Genomic DNA, 16766 nt, shown 5'->3' on the forward strand with positions numbered 1-16766 from the left:
ATTGATTAAAACTCCACCATAATGACAAAGCAAAAACTGGTTTGTAGAAATTTTCGCACATTTAAAAAGAGTACCTTATTTACATAACTCAGAACTTTTGCTATTAAACTTGAAATTGTGATCAGGTTTCCATTGATCATCCTTGAGGTTTCTACAACTTAGAGTCCCACCTGTGGTCAATTCAATTGATTGGACATGATTTGGAAAGGCACACACACCTGTCTATATAAGGTCCCACAGTTGACAGTGCATGTCAGAGCAAAAAACAAGCAATGAGGTTGAAGGAATTGTCCGTAGAGCTCCGAGACAGGATTGTGTCGAGGCACAGATCTGGGGAAGGGTACCAAAAAATTTCTGCAGCATTTAAGGTCCAAGAACACAGTGGCCTCCATCATTCTTAAACGGAAGATGTTTGGAGCCACCAAGACTCTTCCTGGAGCTGGCTGCACGGCCAAACTGTAATTGGGGGAGAAGGGTCTTGGTCAGGGAGGTGAGCAAGAATCCATTGGTCACTGACAGAGCTTCAGAGTTCCTCTGTGGAGATGGGAGTACCTTCCAAAAGGACAACCATCTCTGCAGCACTCCACCAATCATGGTCGAGTGACCAGACAGATGCCACTCCTTAGTAAAAAGACACGACAGCCAGCTTGGAGTTTGCCAAAAGGCACCTAAAGACTGTCAAACCATGAGAAACATTATTCTCTGGTCTGATGAAACCAAGATTGAATTCTTTGCCCTGAATGCCAAGTGTCACATCTGGAAGAAACCTGGCACCATCCCTATGGTGAAGCATGGTGACAGCATCATGCTGTGGGGATGTTTTTCAGTGGCAGGATCGAGGCAGCAATGAATGGAGTAAAGTACAGAGAGATCCTTGATGAAAACCACTATTCAGACCTTTCTTTTTAATACATTTGCAAAAATTTCTAAAAAACTTTTTTGCTTTGTCATTATGGGGTGTGTAGGCAAGTGAAAAAAATGAAATCATTTTTAAATTGAGGCTGTAAAAAAATGTGGAGAAAGTCAAAGGGTGTGAATACTTTGAAGGCACTGTACATACAATTATTACATTTTGCTATAGCAAAGTTTCTTATAAGATGCATGAAACTATAATAATAAAATAATTCAAATCATAGCAGTAGCTCTGTCAGACTGAGTTAATGTGGATGCCACATACTTTGCAGTTTGGCAGCCATTAGAGCATGGTGACATCAGCATGGGGCTAAAGGGTTGGCGCTGCAGCTGCAGAGCTAATTAGCCAGTAGCTAGCCACCCAGTCAGCTTATCTGCCTTACAGCCACACTATTTTATTTTCAAGACGTAAACTAGGACCAATGCCCCGTTTGCATCGTGATGCATTTCATTACACGGTACGTCAACGTCATGCAATATCGTTGTTTCACAAGGCAAGACAAGCTGGAGGAGAGTTTGTCAGAGATCACATTTAATTTGGGAGATTGTTAAATAGGGCATTTTCATTTAAGACAGGAGAAACATAGTTTCAGTTGATAAAATATGTTTTGTTTAGTTCCTTTTTCCTCAACTTGTTTCTGAAAGCTAAAAGCTATGATTTACTGTAGCTAGCAACCTCCACCTAATAATCCTCAAACAAAACGCCACTACCATCACAATAAATAAAAAAGGGGAGGGAACAGAAAATATAAATTGGCTTAAATGCCAATGTGTATTATTTTCTTAACATAAAACAATACTCACTTACAGCAACAGGTAATTGTTTACAAGTTGCTAGCTATCATGGAAAACCAAAAATGTTCATCTGTGGTTTGGTAACTTCCTGTTCTTCAATGGACTCTGGCCGGACTGAAGACGCAGAGTATCCGTCTCAAAACGGACAGAGCCTTCAACTACAAGGGGGCATTGAGATTCCTCTCCATTGTGGACAGTCCCCATTGAAATGATTGACATCCGGCGCAACGTAATGGATTGCTTATGGTTAATGTGAATGACGCACCAGGCCGTGGCCAGACAGACACTGATGAAAAACAGATGAAATTGACATTAGTTCATCAAAAGTAACAAGTTGCATAATAAAAACAAGTGTGGATGCTCGTCCGTACTCATCGTTGTCCGTCAACATGAGCCACTGAAAAGCCATTGGATGATACATTTGACAGATTTATACAAGCTCTGTGGCCGCCGGCTAAACACAAAAAGTCAGTGGAAAGTGCAGCAGTTACAGTACCTGCAGCATTAACCAGGATACCCAATCATAATGCATTCAGTAGTCTGCAGTTAGTAGTACATTCTGGAGGACAGCCGTAGGGCCATGCGCACAGACATCCACTAGTGTCCATCACCTCTGCTCACACACTATATTCCTCCATCAGTTCTGCCTCTTCCTCACAACACTTCCTCAAGCAGCAAAAAGGGGAGATGGGAGCACACCCAGAGGACGGCCCAGGGAGAAAACAGGATACAGCTGCCAAGTGGCAGACCCTCGGAGCTAAAACCCACACAAGTTTTTCAGAAGACATTTCCACCAATAGGCCAATAGATTGTTATGCAGGGTAGGAGCAGACCAGACTGTGCGAGGCGGTTGACAGAGTATCCGACACCAAAATGTTCTACAACCACATGATTTGTGGTAGGGACTTGGAAGTAGTGCCGAGTGGCATATGACCCCAATCCTATCAAAAAAAGGTTTGTGCCCATGTGGCAAAAGTGGGGCAAGCGCACACACACACGTAGTTGCGCACGCACTCAGCCTTGAACGCTTTTTTCAATTATTATACATAAGAAAGTATATAACTCAATGTAGGATTTATTACGCAAATTGAAAGTGAATAAATCTAGATTTTTTTACTGTGGAGCCCATGGCACTACATGTGTTTTCGTCGAGGTTAGCCATGATGATTAGCTAGCCAGCTAATACAGTTCACCGTTAGCAAATGATCCAACTCTATTCCTCCAGTTACAGTAGCGCTGCCGTGTTAATAAAGTGTCTCCAAAAATTGAACAACGACGGTAACCATGGTAATGGCAAAGAAAGGAAGGGTGAGTGGGTGGGTGTATGCAATCTTGTACTCACTGTTGCGGGTGGAGTTGTCCCAGTCCCATGCCTCCACGATGAGGGAGTACGCCCGCTAGAGAGAGAGAGGAGAGTCAGAACTCATGACCATCGGGGCTCTAACATGTGTGCATTCTGCCAAAGAGCATTATCCCTGAAATAGGAATGTGCCACAGGAGCACCTTGTCTAGAAAAAAAAAAGCCATGGGAGCCACATGGCCTACGCTCAATGTGTGTGTTGAAAATAGGGCTGTCAAATGATTACAAATAAAATCGAGTTAGTTAACTACATAAAACCATGTGACTAAGAGTAATTACATTTTTTGAAATTGTTCAAAATTTGACCCTAATTGTGTTTAAAGATGTAAAACATTGGGTTATAGGTATAATATACAGTACCTTCAGAAAATACCCCATAAAGTGAAATTATGTTTTTGGAAAAGTTTACAAATTAATAAAAAATGAAAAGCTGAAATATTTTGGCAATAAGTATTCAACCCTGTTGTTATGGCAAGCCTAAATACGTTCAGGTGTAAAAACGTGCTTAACAAGTCACATAATACGTTGCATGAACTCACTGTGCAATAAGTGTTTTACATGACTTTTTTTAATGACTAGCTCATCTCTGTAATTGTAAGGTTTAGCGAATTTCAAATAAGACTGCAACCACAAAGACCAGGGAAATTTTCCAATGCCTCACAAAGGGCACCTATTAGTAGATGGGGGAAGCAGAGTATTGAATATCCCTTTGAACATGGTGACGTTATTAATTACACTTTGGATGGTGTATCAATACACCCAGTCACTACAAAGACACATGCGTCTTAACTCAGTTGCAGGAGAGGAAGGAAACTGCTCAAGGATTTCACCATGAGGCCAATGGTGACTTTAAAAACAGTGAGTAAGGTTACACAATGTGATTACTGTGGATAGTCAGATTAATTTAGTTTGATTAAAAAGTTTGCATGCTTGGCAAGAAGGATCTTTAATAATCCTGTTTAGATGGACACATCTTAAAATCAGCCTACCTGATGGCACTGATAAATGCAGCGACAATGTTATTTTTGCTTAGCATATTTTAAATGGTGTTTTAAATCGGCCTATGCTTACTTCAAATTTGACCTTACCCCGATTAAGATAAGCAAAGTAAGGTGTTTGCATGACTATTGAATACTCTGCCTGCTGCCATAATCAGTTTAATATTGAAATTATTACTGTGCATATAAAACACTCATTTAGTGTTTAATGGTTGTGATAGAAAACTAAGGATCGATCAAAAACATTGTAGTTACTCCACAATACTAACCTCATTAACAGACTGAAAAAACTAAAGCCTGTAGAGAATAAAAATATCCCACAACATGCATGCTGTTTGCAACAAGACAATAAAGTAATGCTGCAAAAAATGTGGCAAAGTAATTCCCTATGTCCTGAATACAAGTTATTGATCTGCCCCAAACATATTACGGAGTAGCACTCTCCATATTTCAAGCATAGTGGTGGCTGCATCATGTTATGGGTATGCTTGTAATCATAAAGGAATGGAGTTTTTCAGGATAAAAAAAGAGAAAAAAAATTGGAGCTAAGCACAGGCAAAATCCTAGAGGAAAACCTTGTTCAGTCTGCTTTCCACCATACAATAGGAGATCAATTTACCTTTCAGCAGGACAATAACCTAAAACAAGGCCAAATCTACACTGGAGTTGCTTACCAAGAAGACAGTGAATGTTCCTTAGTGACCGAACTACAGTTGACTTAAATCTGAAAGACCTGAAAATGCTTGTTAAGCAATTATCAACAACCAATTTGATAGAGCTTGAAGAATTTTGAAAACATTACAAATCTAGTTTCCATGAATTTGTTACAAATGTTTGAATTTTTCTTCCACTTTGACAGAGTATTTTGTGTATACCGTTGACAAAAAAGAAAAACTATATTTGAATGAAAAGTCAAGGGGTGTGAAAACTTTCTGAAGGTACTATTTTGATTACAGGGCAGAAAAAGTACAAAATCTAAATAAACACTATTCTAAGACAAAAACAGATAAACCAAGTCTGAGTTCATGTAAAGTGTCATACAGCTAGGCTACTTCTTATCCACTAGTCATAAGTTGATTGAACTAAAATTGGAGTAATTTGCTTAAATCCTTTGACCTGAAAACTACAGCAAAAAAATGACCTAAAAATTGAATGGATGTCATGTTCTGATTAAAATAAATGTGGCAAATTAAGACTTGAATCTAGAGGCATTCAGCCATTGCATTCTGAACATTGTTTGGTTAACTAGCTAATTTTAGCATAACTAGCTAGCTACTCCGAGCAAATTAAGTGTTTCCTGTTAGCTAAAGAAAAAGCCAGGGCAATGGGGTTTAACTTTCTATAAAATGTTCCATAATTCTTACTCAAAGCTGTGCATAGTGAATGTTTTAGCGCCGCAAAAGAGCTTGCTATACTGCTGCTGCCGAACAAGAGCACAGTGCGCATTGTCTATCGAGCTTAAATGTCCGTGAAGGGAAATATCTTTTGGGGTGAAAAACTCTGATGCGATTAAATGAGTAAAAAAAAAAAAAAAAAGTGTTAAATACAAAAGTGAATTACAGTTAACGCGTTAACTTTGACAGCCCTAGTTGAAACGTGTCAGTTTCTACATCAGGGTTAGTCAAATCCAACACCTCAAGGTACATAGTCCCGCTGGTTTACTTTCCTCCCCGGTAGGTACATTTATTGATTAAAGCAGGGTTTCCCAAACTCTGTCCTGGGGTCCCCCCTGGGTGCACGTTTAGTTTTTGCCCCAGCACCACAGCTTATTCAAATAACCGAATCATCATCAAGCTTTGATGCATGCACCCAGGGGGGGGCTTAGGACAGTTTGGGAAACCTTGGATTAAGGACACTGATTGGAAGGAAGAACCAAGGTCGTGTTCATTGGGGCATACAACAGAAAAGGTTTCAAAAGTTTAAAACGTTTTGCAGGTCCAGGTAGACCCCCCGCCCTCCCTGTTTGTCAGTTTTATTCCATTTGATGTCGAATGAATACAACCCAGTTGTACTGTGGCCCTTGAGATATCAAGAACTAGTCCTTGTGAGTGGTCGCTGTATATTCAGGTGATCCCGTCCATCTTTCCTAACATTTTTTGGAAAGAAAAATAGTAATCCTATCATGATTCTGTTCCTCCTCCTGTACTGCATTAGATCCACTTGTCATGTTGATATTCACGGAAAGTACAAAACATTAGTAACACCTTCCTAATATTGAGTTACACCCCTTTTTGCCCTCAGAACACCCTCAATTCGGGCATGGACCAGAAAGCGTTCCACAGGAATGTTGGCCCATATTGACTCCAATGCTTCCCACAGTTGTGTCAAGTTGGCTGGATGTCCTTTGGGTGGTGGACATTCTTAAAACACAGCAAACTATTGAGCGTGAAAAACCCAGCAGCGTTGCATTCTTGACAAACAGGTGCACCTGGCACCTACTACTAAAACCCATTCAAAAGGTCTCTGCATGACACACATACAATCCATGTCTCCATTGTCTCAAGGCTTAATTCTTTAAACCGTCTCCTACCCTTCATCTACACGGATTGAAGTGGATTTAACAAGTGACATTAGCTTTCACCTGGTCAGTCTGTTGTGGAAAGAGCAGGTTCTCCTAATGTTTTATACACTGAGTGTAGGATATACCGTGACTGAGGATACTGTACTATCAGTCAGGCGATGGGGAGCAGAAACAGAGTCACTCAGACCCATCCCTTCCCCCCGGGAATGAAATCATGACATGAAACGGAGCAACTCATCCAGGCTACTTTGCCTTTAGGCATTTAATAGAAAGATTGGATAACAACCAATTGTTGTAACTCCACTTTGCCCTCTGGTAGGCAAATTGGACATTTTCATATTGCTTACACCTATGCAATGCTTTCAAATCTACACGTGCCTCTAGGGGATAGGGGTTGTCGCTGTCTAGACCGGGCCAATAACACTTGCCACCACTACATTCAACCCTCGTCGTTAGTCCTACTACCCTCCACCATTACCAATGTGATGTAACAAAACTTCACAAGCAGTCTCAACAGCTGACAATAAGCGACAGCAAACACACGTCATAACATGACCACTGCTGGGGTAACAATCTAACTGGCCAGCAGGTCACACTGCTAGGCAACCAGCTGACCTAAATAGCCACTTTGCAGTACTCACACAACCACTATCATGTCAGTCATCAAGGGCAGGTTCCACTATATGACTACCGCTGTGGCTATGCCACTGATAAATGCACTATATGTCTAGTGAGGGAGATTGTAAAGTTGGTATGACGGGGAGAGGCACAGAAGGAGAGAATGGACTGTGGTGTGTGTTGATCTGATCTTGGGGATCCTACTGGCTGGCTGTGCACTGCTGTGGGATTAAAGTGCGTTGTCTGGGAGGGTGTGAGTGTGTAGAGATTGGGCAGAGGCTGGGGACACGGAGCTTGGCTAGGGCATGCCTAGGATGGCTGCCTGCCTGTCTGCCACCCTCCTGTCTGATACAGACGCACAACAGATGCGCCTCGCCAAAGATGGATTATTTGACATGGATCACCCCCCCCCCCGGCTGCTCCGGTCTGAGTGCGTGTCCATGTGTGAGGGTCCTGAATGGTGTTTGTTTAGGATGTGTGCATCCATGTGGGGAGGGGGGGGGGGGGGGCTGCCCTGCAAGTGACCAACACATCTGTCTGGGTGTGTGTGGAATGTGAGCATGTGTAGCCTTTACATGTGACAAAATGTGCGCGCGCATGTCTACACATGCATTTGTGACAGGTGTGTGAGAGAGACAGTCGTTAGCGCTAGAAAGGAAAGTATTTCTATTACGTGTTGGTGTGCATGTGAGAAACAGAGCGGTACCACGAGAGGGTGTCTATTCTTGTGTGAGTATATGATAAAGAGTGATGTTAGCATCAGGAGAGAGAGCGTCAGAGAAGAGGGGGCCAGTCAGTCTCATTTAACACACCCTCTCCCTCAGTGATTAGGTGGATTAAGTGACAGCTGCCGCAATGGATGGATGGGGGGGGGGATAAAGGAGGAGTGTGGACGAGCGATGGAACAAAGACTCAGGTCCCCAACAGTGTCAACCCCCCCTCCCCCCAAAGAGACACCGGTGCTCCACATTCCAGAAACATCACACACACACTTTGAGGGCTCAATATACCTACAAACACCAATACCCCCACCCACATGCTTGTGGGCACACAAGGATACACATTTTATTTATAAAAATATAAAAAACAATGGTCACACACCGGATAGGTGCAATGAAATGTGTTGTTTTACAGGGTCAGCAATAGTAGTACGGCGCCCCTGGAGCACATTAGGGTTAAGTGCTTTGCAAGTGCATTACACACACACCATTATAAGTGAGATGAACTTGATGTTCTCCCCATGTCGTGCACCCCAGGCAATAGGAGCCGCTTGCTGCTGATCATAAGACACCTAAACACGTCTAGAAACAAGTCTGGGAACCACAATACGAGACTGCTGTTCTAAAGTGTGTTAGTAAGAATATAGGTTCACACGCACAACAAAACCTTGGACCATAGTTCTCATGCACAAGTGCCCTTGGATGCTCGACACCCACCCACCTAGACCCTTTCTTAGAGGATTACAGGATTTAAAACCGTATAGGGGGATTTGGAGAACGAGACACGCCTTACACCCCTTGACCAATAAAGCATTAGGACTATGTTAACAAGGAAGTCCACCACTCAGACTTATGCTAAATAGGGAGGTCTAATTGGCTCACACCTTGTCAATCAGGGGGGGGGGGGGCTACAGGCTGAGAGCAGACTAAACAGCATGGTGCAGGGGAGGGGGGGCAGAATTCAAAGAGGGGTAAGACTGCCACAGGTGCAGGTTCCCACACCAGGGGATGAGGGGCGGAGTTGGCTGGTGGGAGAAGAGGATTGTAGGGAAGTGGCCTTAAATTAAAGGGCTGGGGAGTTGAGAAACGGTGGCGATTGAGTGGTAAGAGGTTATGTAGGCCTAGGCGTAATATTGTGCTTTAGGTCCCTTGAGACTTAATCAGAACAGCTCCAGGGTTAAGTTTCCCCTGGATACAGATGTGGATCAACATTCACTCCATTCCTAGGGCTGTGACAAGACCAGTGTCGCAATATTTTTTTCTATGGCAAAAATGAAAACACGAAGAAGATCTAACTTTTTGATCCTCTAAAAACCTGCTGAATGTACAATTGTGTGAGAAAGTTCAGAAAACAAATAGTGACTCTGGATGATAACATGTTTTCATAAAGAACTTAATTTACTTCTGGTATCATCCCTACTAAATCCCTTTTTTAAACCATTAACGGGGGAAAAGCATAACTGACCCAAGATCAGCATCTAGTGGCAGGGTTGAGGGAGCTTTATAATTATTATTTTAATCATGAATAAAGCACAGAAGAAAAAATATAAAATGCAACATGTAATGTGTTGGTCCCATGTTTCATGATCTGAAATAAAAGATCAAAGAAATGTTCTATGCACAAACACTTAACTCTCAAATGTTGTGCACCAAGTTGTTAACATCTGTTAGTGAGGAAAGCTCATTTGCCAAGATAATCCATCCACCTGACAGGTGTGACATATCAAGAAGCTGATTGAACAGCATGATTATTACACAGATGCACCTTGTGGTGGGGACAATAAAAGGCCACTTAAATGTGCAGTTGTGTCACAACAATGCTCCATTAGTCTCAAGTTGAGGGAGTGTGCAATTGGCACGCTGACTACAGGAATGTCTACCAGAGATGTTGCCAGAAAATGTAAACGTTAATTTCTCTACCAATGTCGTTTTAGAGAATTTGGCAGTACGTCCAACCCGCCTGACAACGTGTAACCACGCCAGCCCAGACCTGGCGTGGTTACACAAATAAACCTAATCAAAAAGTTGCGTATTCAAGGGACTGACAAAACCTCGAAAGTCAACAATTAAAAAATAAAACTTTTTTTACCCCCTTTTGTGATTACAATCTTGTCTCAACGCTGCAACACCAACAGGCTTGGGAGAGGCGAAGGTCAAAACATGAACCGCCAAACTGCGCTTTTAACACCCGCTCTTTTAACACGGAAGCCAGCTGCACCAATGTGTTGGAGGAAACACTGTTCAACTGATGACGAAGTCAGCCTGCAGGCGTTCGGCCCGCCACAAGGACTCGCTAGAGCGCGATGACCCAAGTCCCCCCCTGGCCAAACACTACCCTAACCCAGTCAATGCTGGGCCAATTGTGCACTTCCCTATGGGACTCAGTCACAGCCGGTAATGACACAGCCTGGGATAGAACCCAAGGGCTGTAGTGACACTGCAATGCAGTGCCTTAGACGGCTGCGCCACTCGGGAGGCCAAATATATATTTTTTACATTTCAAAATCAACCCTTCATCCCTATTAGGCACTTGATGTACAGTGCCTTCATAAATGTATTTCAAACCAAGAATTTTTACACATTTTATGTTACAACATGGAAATAAAATTGATTTAACTGCCTGTCCTTTGTCAATGACCCACACAATACACTATCAACGTGGAAGAAAAATACATACATTTATGAAAAATAAAATATCTTGATTAGATAAATATTCAACCCCAAGTCAATACATGTTTGGCAGCGATTACAGCAGTGAGTGTTTTGGGGTAAGTCTAAGAGCTTTGCATAACTGGATTGTACAATATTTGTCCATTCTTAAAATTATACAAGCTCTGTCAAGTTGGTTGTTGATCATTGCTAGACAGCCATTTTCAACATGATTTAAGTCAAAACTGTAACTAGGCCACTCAGTAACATTCATGTTGTCTTGGTAAGCAACTCGTGTATATTTGGACTTGTGTTTTAGGAAATGGTCTTGCTGAATGTCTCCCAGTGTCTGTTGGAAAGCAGTCTGAACCAGGTTTTCCCCGTGCTTACTTTTACTCCAGTTCCTTTTATCCATAATAACTACCTCGTCCTTGCCGATAACAAGCACATACCTAACATGATGCAGCCACCACCAAGCTTGACAATATGCAAAGTGGAATGCTGTGATGTGTTGGATTTTCCCTTAAACATATCGCTTTGTATTCAGGACAAAAATACAAATTTGACACATTTTTTGCAGTATTACTTTAGTGGATTATTGCAAACAGGATGCATGTTTTGGTATATTCTTTATTCTGTATAGGCTTCCTTTTCACTCTCATTTAGGCTAGTATTGTTGAGTTAGCCCATCACAGCCATTAACCTCCATTTGAAAATCCACATTAGCCTCATGGTGAAATACCTAAATAGTTTCCTTCCTCTGGGTGTATGAGTTAGGAACGATATCTGTTCTTTGTAGTGACTGAGTGTACTGATACACCATCCAAAGCATAATTGATAATATCTCTAAGCATGGTGAGTGTCTGCTTTTTATTTTCACCCATCATCCAATAGGTGCGCTCCTTTGCGAAGCACTGGAAAGCCTCCCTGATCTTTGTGTTAGACTCAGTGTTTGAAATTCACTTCGACTGAGGGGACCTTGTGTGTGGTACAGAGAAGGGGTCCATGCAATTTAAGCACATTTTACTCCTGTACTTATTTAGGCTTGATAAAAAAGGGGTTGAATACTTAACAATACATTTTAAAATTCAGGCTGTACCAAAATTTGGAAAAAGTCAAGGTGTGAATATTTTCTGAAGGCACTCTATATCTGAAATAATTGGGAGAGGTATAAGCAATATGGTAGTAGCTACACCTTGGCTTCTCATATGCTAAACAGAACTTACCCAATTCTTTCAGATCTGAAAAATGCCTAAGGTTTAAGCGGCCCCTAGCATGTCCACCATTTGCAGGCACATCTGCAGAGTTCAGACGATTGGATAGTTAAGAATGATGGTAATGCCGCCATCTTGCTTCCAACTATCCTGTTTCTTTCAGGGGCCATATTCATAAAGCGTCTCAGAGTTAGGAGTGGCGATGAAGAATAATCTCCCCCGTTAGGGCTGCACAATTAATCTAATTCACATCGAAATCACAGTATTGACATGTGCAATATCCATGTTGCAAGAGATCCATATTGCATGCAATACTTTGAACAGCCACGTTACATCCGTTTTATAATTTACTCCATATCATCTCTTCCCCCCCCTCTTGCAGCTGTTTCCCCACACACCAAGCCCCACCCCTGTCACTCAAGCAGCGCAGTTCCTCCTCCTCGCTGTTACATTCACTAAGTCTGCATCCTGCTCTGTTAGGTGAAATGCAGGACTGTTCCAAACAAGAACGATGCCGCTTTGCACTTTGCTTCTTAGTATAGATAATTAATTTTCTATGATTCCAAACAGTTCACGCAAGTGTTTTGATCTATCACAAGTCAAATCGCAATTTGTTAAAATTATTATTATTATTATTATTTTTTTTTTTTTTTTTTTTTAAAGGCCCATATCATGCAGCCCTACTGTCCATGTAGTCTTATTCATTATGATCTAAAAGGCAAATCTGATACTAAAATCTTCACTTCTACTCTGAGTAGCTTGATACATACATCCAGATGTACAGGAGTGGCTAGGGGTTGATTTGGAATTCAGCGTGCTCTACCCTGCTTTGTGATGCATCGATCACCTGATCTCAGGCTGATTTGGGACACAGCGAGGGAGGACAAGCTCCTTTCTGTGACCCAGTGTCAGCTCAGGCTGACCTAAATCCCCTCGCCATGGCCACCCCTGAAAAGGTTGCCATGACCCTGTCAGTGCATGCCACTCTGCGCTCCGAGAGCTCTGTCACACGCCTCGTCTGCAGCCACAAAGTGGTGTGTGAAAGGGCAAGAGAGCTTGGTTGGTTTCTTTAAAGTCTGTCAACCACTGCCCTCACAGATGGAGGGAGAGAGAGACCACTTCCTGCTTTGTCCTTTCCAAGAGAAACATCAGGAAAATATGCAGACTTACTATGACAACCCCCCTTCAGTAAAGCACAGTCACCAAAACAGCTGGGGGACATCCCTTAGCTCCCTGCTAAGCCCCAGGTGAAGAGTTTTTCCAAGGGACTGAGGATTCTAGAATCAGCCCGGATTCCACCAACCATCGACTGCAAAGCACCCCTCACACCAGACGCCCACCCGTCACACAACCCTTGCCTTGCCACCCACCCCCTAGAAGAATTAGCGTGACAGCCCCCCTCTGATGATTTATTGCCCTCCAGGGGACACAAGGTCATCCATTCAGCCGGTGGCCAATAATAGCTGTGCATGTAATCTTCATTAATCTGTGATGTCAATCCTGGCTTCGGTTTTACCAGGGCTGAGTCCATGGGTTTCTGGGAGAGGCAAACGAACGAGGGAGGCAACCTCGGGCGGAAGAGGGCATGCACAAAACGATAACTGCTTTCAGCTACGCCCAAATGAGGGACACTGCATGGCCAATTACTGATTCTGAGAAGGTTAAATGATGTCGTTTGGTGGAAGATATGGTAAAGAATGTAGTCTTCTTGGGCCCAGGACGAGACTACCACACAGCTAAAGCTAGAAAAGCCACAAAAGGAAAACACCTGTACCCCTGTCAAATGATCAAAGAAATTCTTGCAGTAAAAACCACCAGTCAAAAGTTGACACTTCATTCAAAGGTTAAATTATTTTTACTAATTTCTACAAAACATTTTATATTTGAGATTCTTCAAAGTACCCACCCTTTACCTGTCACTAAGCATTCTCTCAACCAGCTTCACCTAGACTGCTTTTCCAACAGTCTTGAAGGAGTACCCACATATGCAGAGCACTGGTTGGCTGCTTTTCCTACACTCCGCATTCCAACTCATCCCAAGCGGGTTGAGGTCAGGTGATTGTGGAGGCCAGGTCATCTGAGGCAGCACTCCATCCCTCTCCTTCTTGATCAAATAGTCCTAACACAGCCTGTAGGAGTGTTGGTCACTGTCCTGTTGAAAAACAAATGAGCCCAAACCAGATGGGATGGCTTATCGCTGCAGAATGCTTTGGTAGCCATGCTGGTTAAGTGTACCTTGAATTCTAAATAAATCACTGACAGTGTCACCAGCAAAGCACCCCATCACACTTCCTCCATGCTTCACGGTGGGAACCACACATGCAGAGATCCTTTCACCTACTCTGCATCACAAAGACACGGTGGTTGGAGCCAAAAATCTCAAATTTGGACTCAGATCAAAAAGTACAGATTTCCATCGGTCTAATGTCCATTTCTCATGTTTCTTGGCCCAAGCAAGTCTACTTATTGGTGTCCTTTAGTAGTCGTTTCTTTGCAGCAACTCGACCATGAAGGCCTGATTTTACGCAATCTCCTCTGAACAGCTGATGTGTCTTACTTGAATTCTAAAGCATTTTATATGGGCTCGAATTTCTGAGTCTGGTAACTCATGAACTTATCCACTGCAGGAGAGGTAACTCTGGGTCTTCCTTTCCTGTGGTGGTCCTCACGAAAGCCAGTTTCATCATAGGGCTTGGTTTTTGCGACTGCACTTCAAGAAACATTTCAAAGTCCTTGAAACGTTCCGGATTGACTGACCTTCAGGTCTTAAATTAATGGACTCTCATTTCTCTTTGCTTATTTGAGCGGTTCTTGTCAACATATGGACTTGGTTTTTTAAACAAATAGGGCCATCTTCTGTATATCTTGACAACTGATTGTCTCAAAAAGCATTAGGGAAAGAAATTCCACAAATTAACTTAAGGCACACTTGTTCATTGAAATGCATTCCAGGTGACTACCTCATGAAGCTGGTTGAGAATACCAAGAGTGTGCAAAGCATTCAAGGCAAAAGGTGACTACTTTGAAGAATCTGAAATATGAAAAAATATTGATTAAGCAATTGATCAGTGAGAAGTTAGGAGCAGAAAGCCCCAAGGCGCACTCCCTCATGGCCTATTTATGAGCCCTAACCTGTCCTCCCAAGGATAGAGGGAGTCTGGCCCTCCATGTACTTCCATAGGCAGTATGCGACTTCATGGCATGTATAGTACTAATGAGTGCGGTTTGTACTGAATGGTGCCACTGTGCAAAGAGTTTAAGGAAGGAGCCAGTACCAGCCACTGGGTCAAAAACATTAGCGACTGAAAACAACTGACATTGGAGTCTAGACTTTGTTCCAAACTGCCAACGAAATTCACGTGTGTGTGTGGGGGGGGGGGGGGGGGGGGCATTATCCTTTTCTCCTACTCGTCAGAGGGACAAAGTCTGCTGCTCGATCCATCACTCGCTTCCCAAGTGCCCTCTCCTCCCATGGGGGGGGGGGGGGGGGGGGGGGCACAAAGGTCCCTGCTGTGGGAGCAACCAGGTGGTGGACAGCTACGCCCAACATCCAGCCTTGCAACATTGAGGTCTCCAAAACCCACCAGGGACCAATGCGGAGTCTCATCTTCCCTTCACATCTCTGAACTTGGGTTACGGGACATCAAAACTCTTGCAAACCTTCAGCTGTTAATACCGTCACAAGAGACAGACATTAGGTCAACTACCAGGTCTAGGCAAAGAATGACAACGGTCAAAGCGCCCCTCTCCTGTAGGAGAAGATTTTAAGCCGGAGTAATGACAGGGAGGGGAGCGGTGGTGAGAAGAGGGCGGGGGTGTCATAAAATGCAGAGGCCTGTTCTCAGGCGAACAGGCAACGTCAGTGACATTTGCTCTCCTGCATCCCACCCCCAGTCTTCCCCTTACTGATGCTGCAGAGGGTGCCTGTCAGGCTTCGTTAGCTCCCTTTCACTAGTCTTCAGAAAGTCCATCCCCCCAAAATCAGACAGGATGACCCTAAACGCAACAGGATCTTTTGTACCTCTGGGGTTCTTCCCAGGAACCCCCACCCCCAACATGAGCTATGTTGTCCCTCTACCAATCTCCCCAGGGGGTAGGCTAACCCTCCCACCAAAACGGACAACACTCCTTGCAACAAATCTGCGTGGACCATTTCAGAAACACTGCTTCTGTCTTTATTGTACAACCCCCACCAGCCCCGAGACAGCACCCCACCTCTTGCACAATACCAAAGACCCCTCTGTTAAGAAGTCGTCTTGATGCGGCTCGCATTTCCTCCACCACAATTGGCATTTTTTGCTAAGATTTTACTGTGACAAAGCAAACAATGGCTTTGTGGTGGGGCATTGTGGGCCTTGGAGGCGCAGGCGGACTGAGGTCCATAGAAGCTGACATGCTCTTTACACCTCGCCCGGGAACGGAATCCAGACATTAAAACTGAATTCAACAACTTTATTGAACTTATTAGAACATTTATTCATTTGCCTAAGTTAATCATTGGACACGAACAAAATGCATTGAATCGTATTTTCCTGCAACTGAAGCGGCACAGGAATGCCCCTGCCTATGTGCGCGCGCACGCACAGTCCCAGCCAAAAGTTGACACACCTACTCATTCAAGGGTTTCTTTATTTGAACTATTCTACAATAGTTAAGACCAAAAAAACGAAAGAAATAACACATGGATTCATGTTACATCAAAATATATATTTTGAGATTCTCCAAAGTATCTACCCTTTGCTTTGAAGACAGCTTTGCACACGCTTGACATTCTTAACCAGCTTCACCAGGAATGCTTTTCCAACAGTCTTGAAGGAGTCCCCATATATGCTGAGCACTTGTTGATGTTTTTCCTTCACTCCACAGTCCAACTCATCCTAAATCACATCAATTGTGTTGAGGTCAGGTCATCTGATGCAGCACTCCTTCCCTCTCCTTCTTGGTCAAATAGTCCTAACACAGCCTGGGAGGTGTGTTGGT

General features: G+C 43.3%; 1 protein-coding gene across 2 annotated transcripts in view; it reads right to left on the reverse strand.

The window, feature by feature from the left end:
- jag2b (jagged canonical Notch ligand 2b) overlaps window positions 1-16766 on the reverse strand; it is a 101446-nt gene that overhangs the window by 67639 nt on the left and 17041 nt on the right. For both annotated transcript variants that reach the window (XM_055872482.1, XM_055872481.1), the window contains exon 3: window positions 3050-3104. In XM_055872482.1, the coding sequence (XP_055728457.1) occupies window positions 3050-3104 (55 nt within the window). The remainder of the gene's footprint in view (window positions 1-3049; window positions 3105-16766) is intronic.

Source organism: Salvelinus fontinalis, chromosome 20 (assembly GCF_029448725.1).
Source record: "Salvelinus fontinalis isolate EN_2023a chromosome 20, ASM2944872v1, whole genome shotgun sequence".
NCBI lineage: Eukaryota > Metazoa > Chordata > Actinopteri > Salmoniformes > Salmonidae > Salvelinus > Salvelinus fontinalis.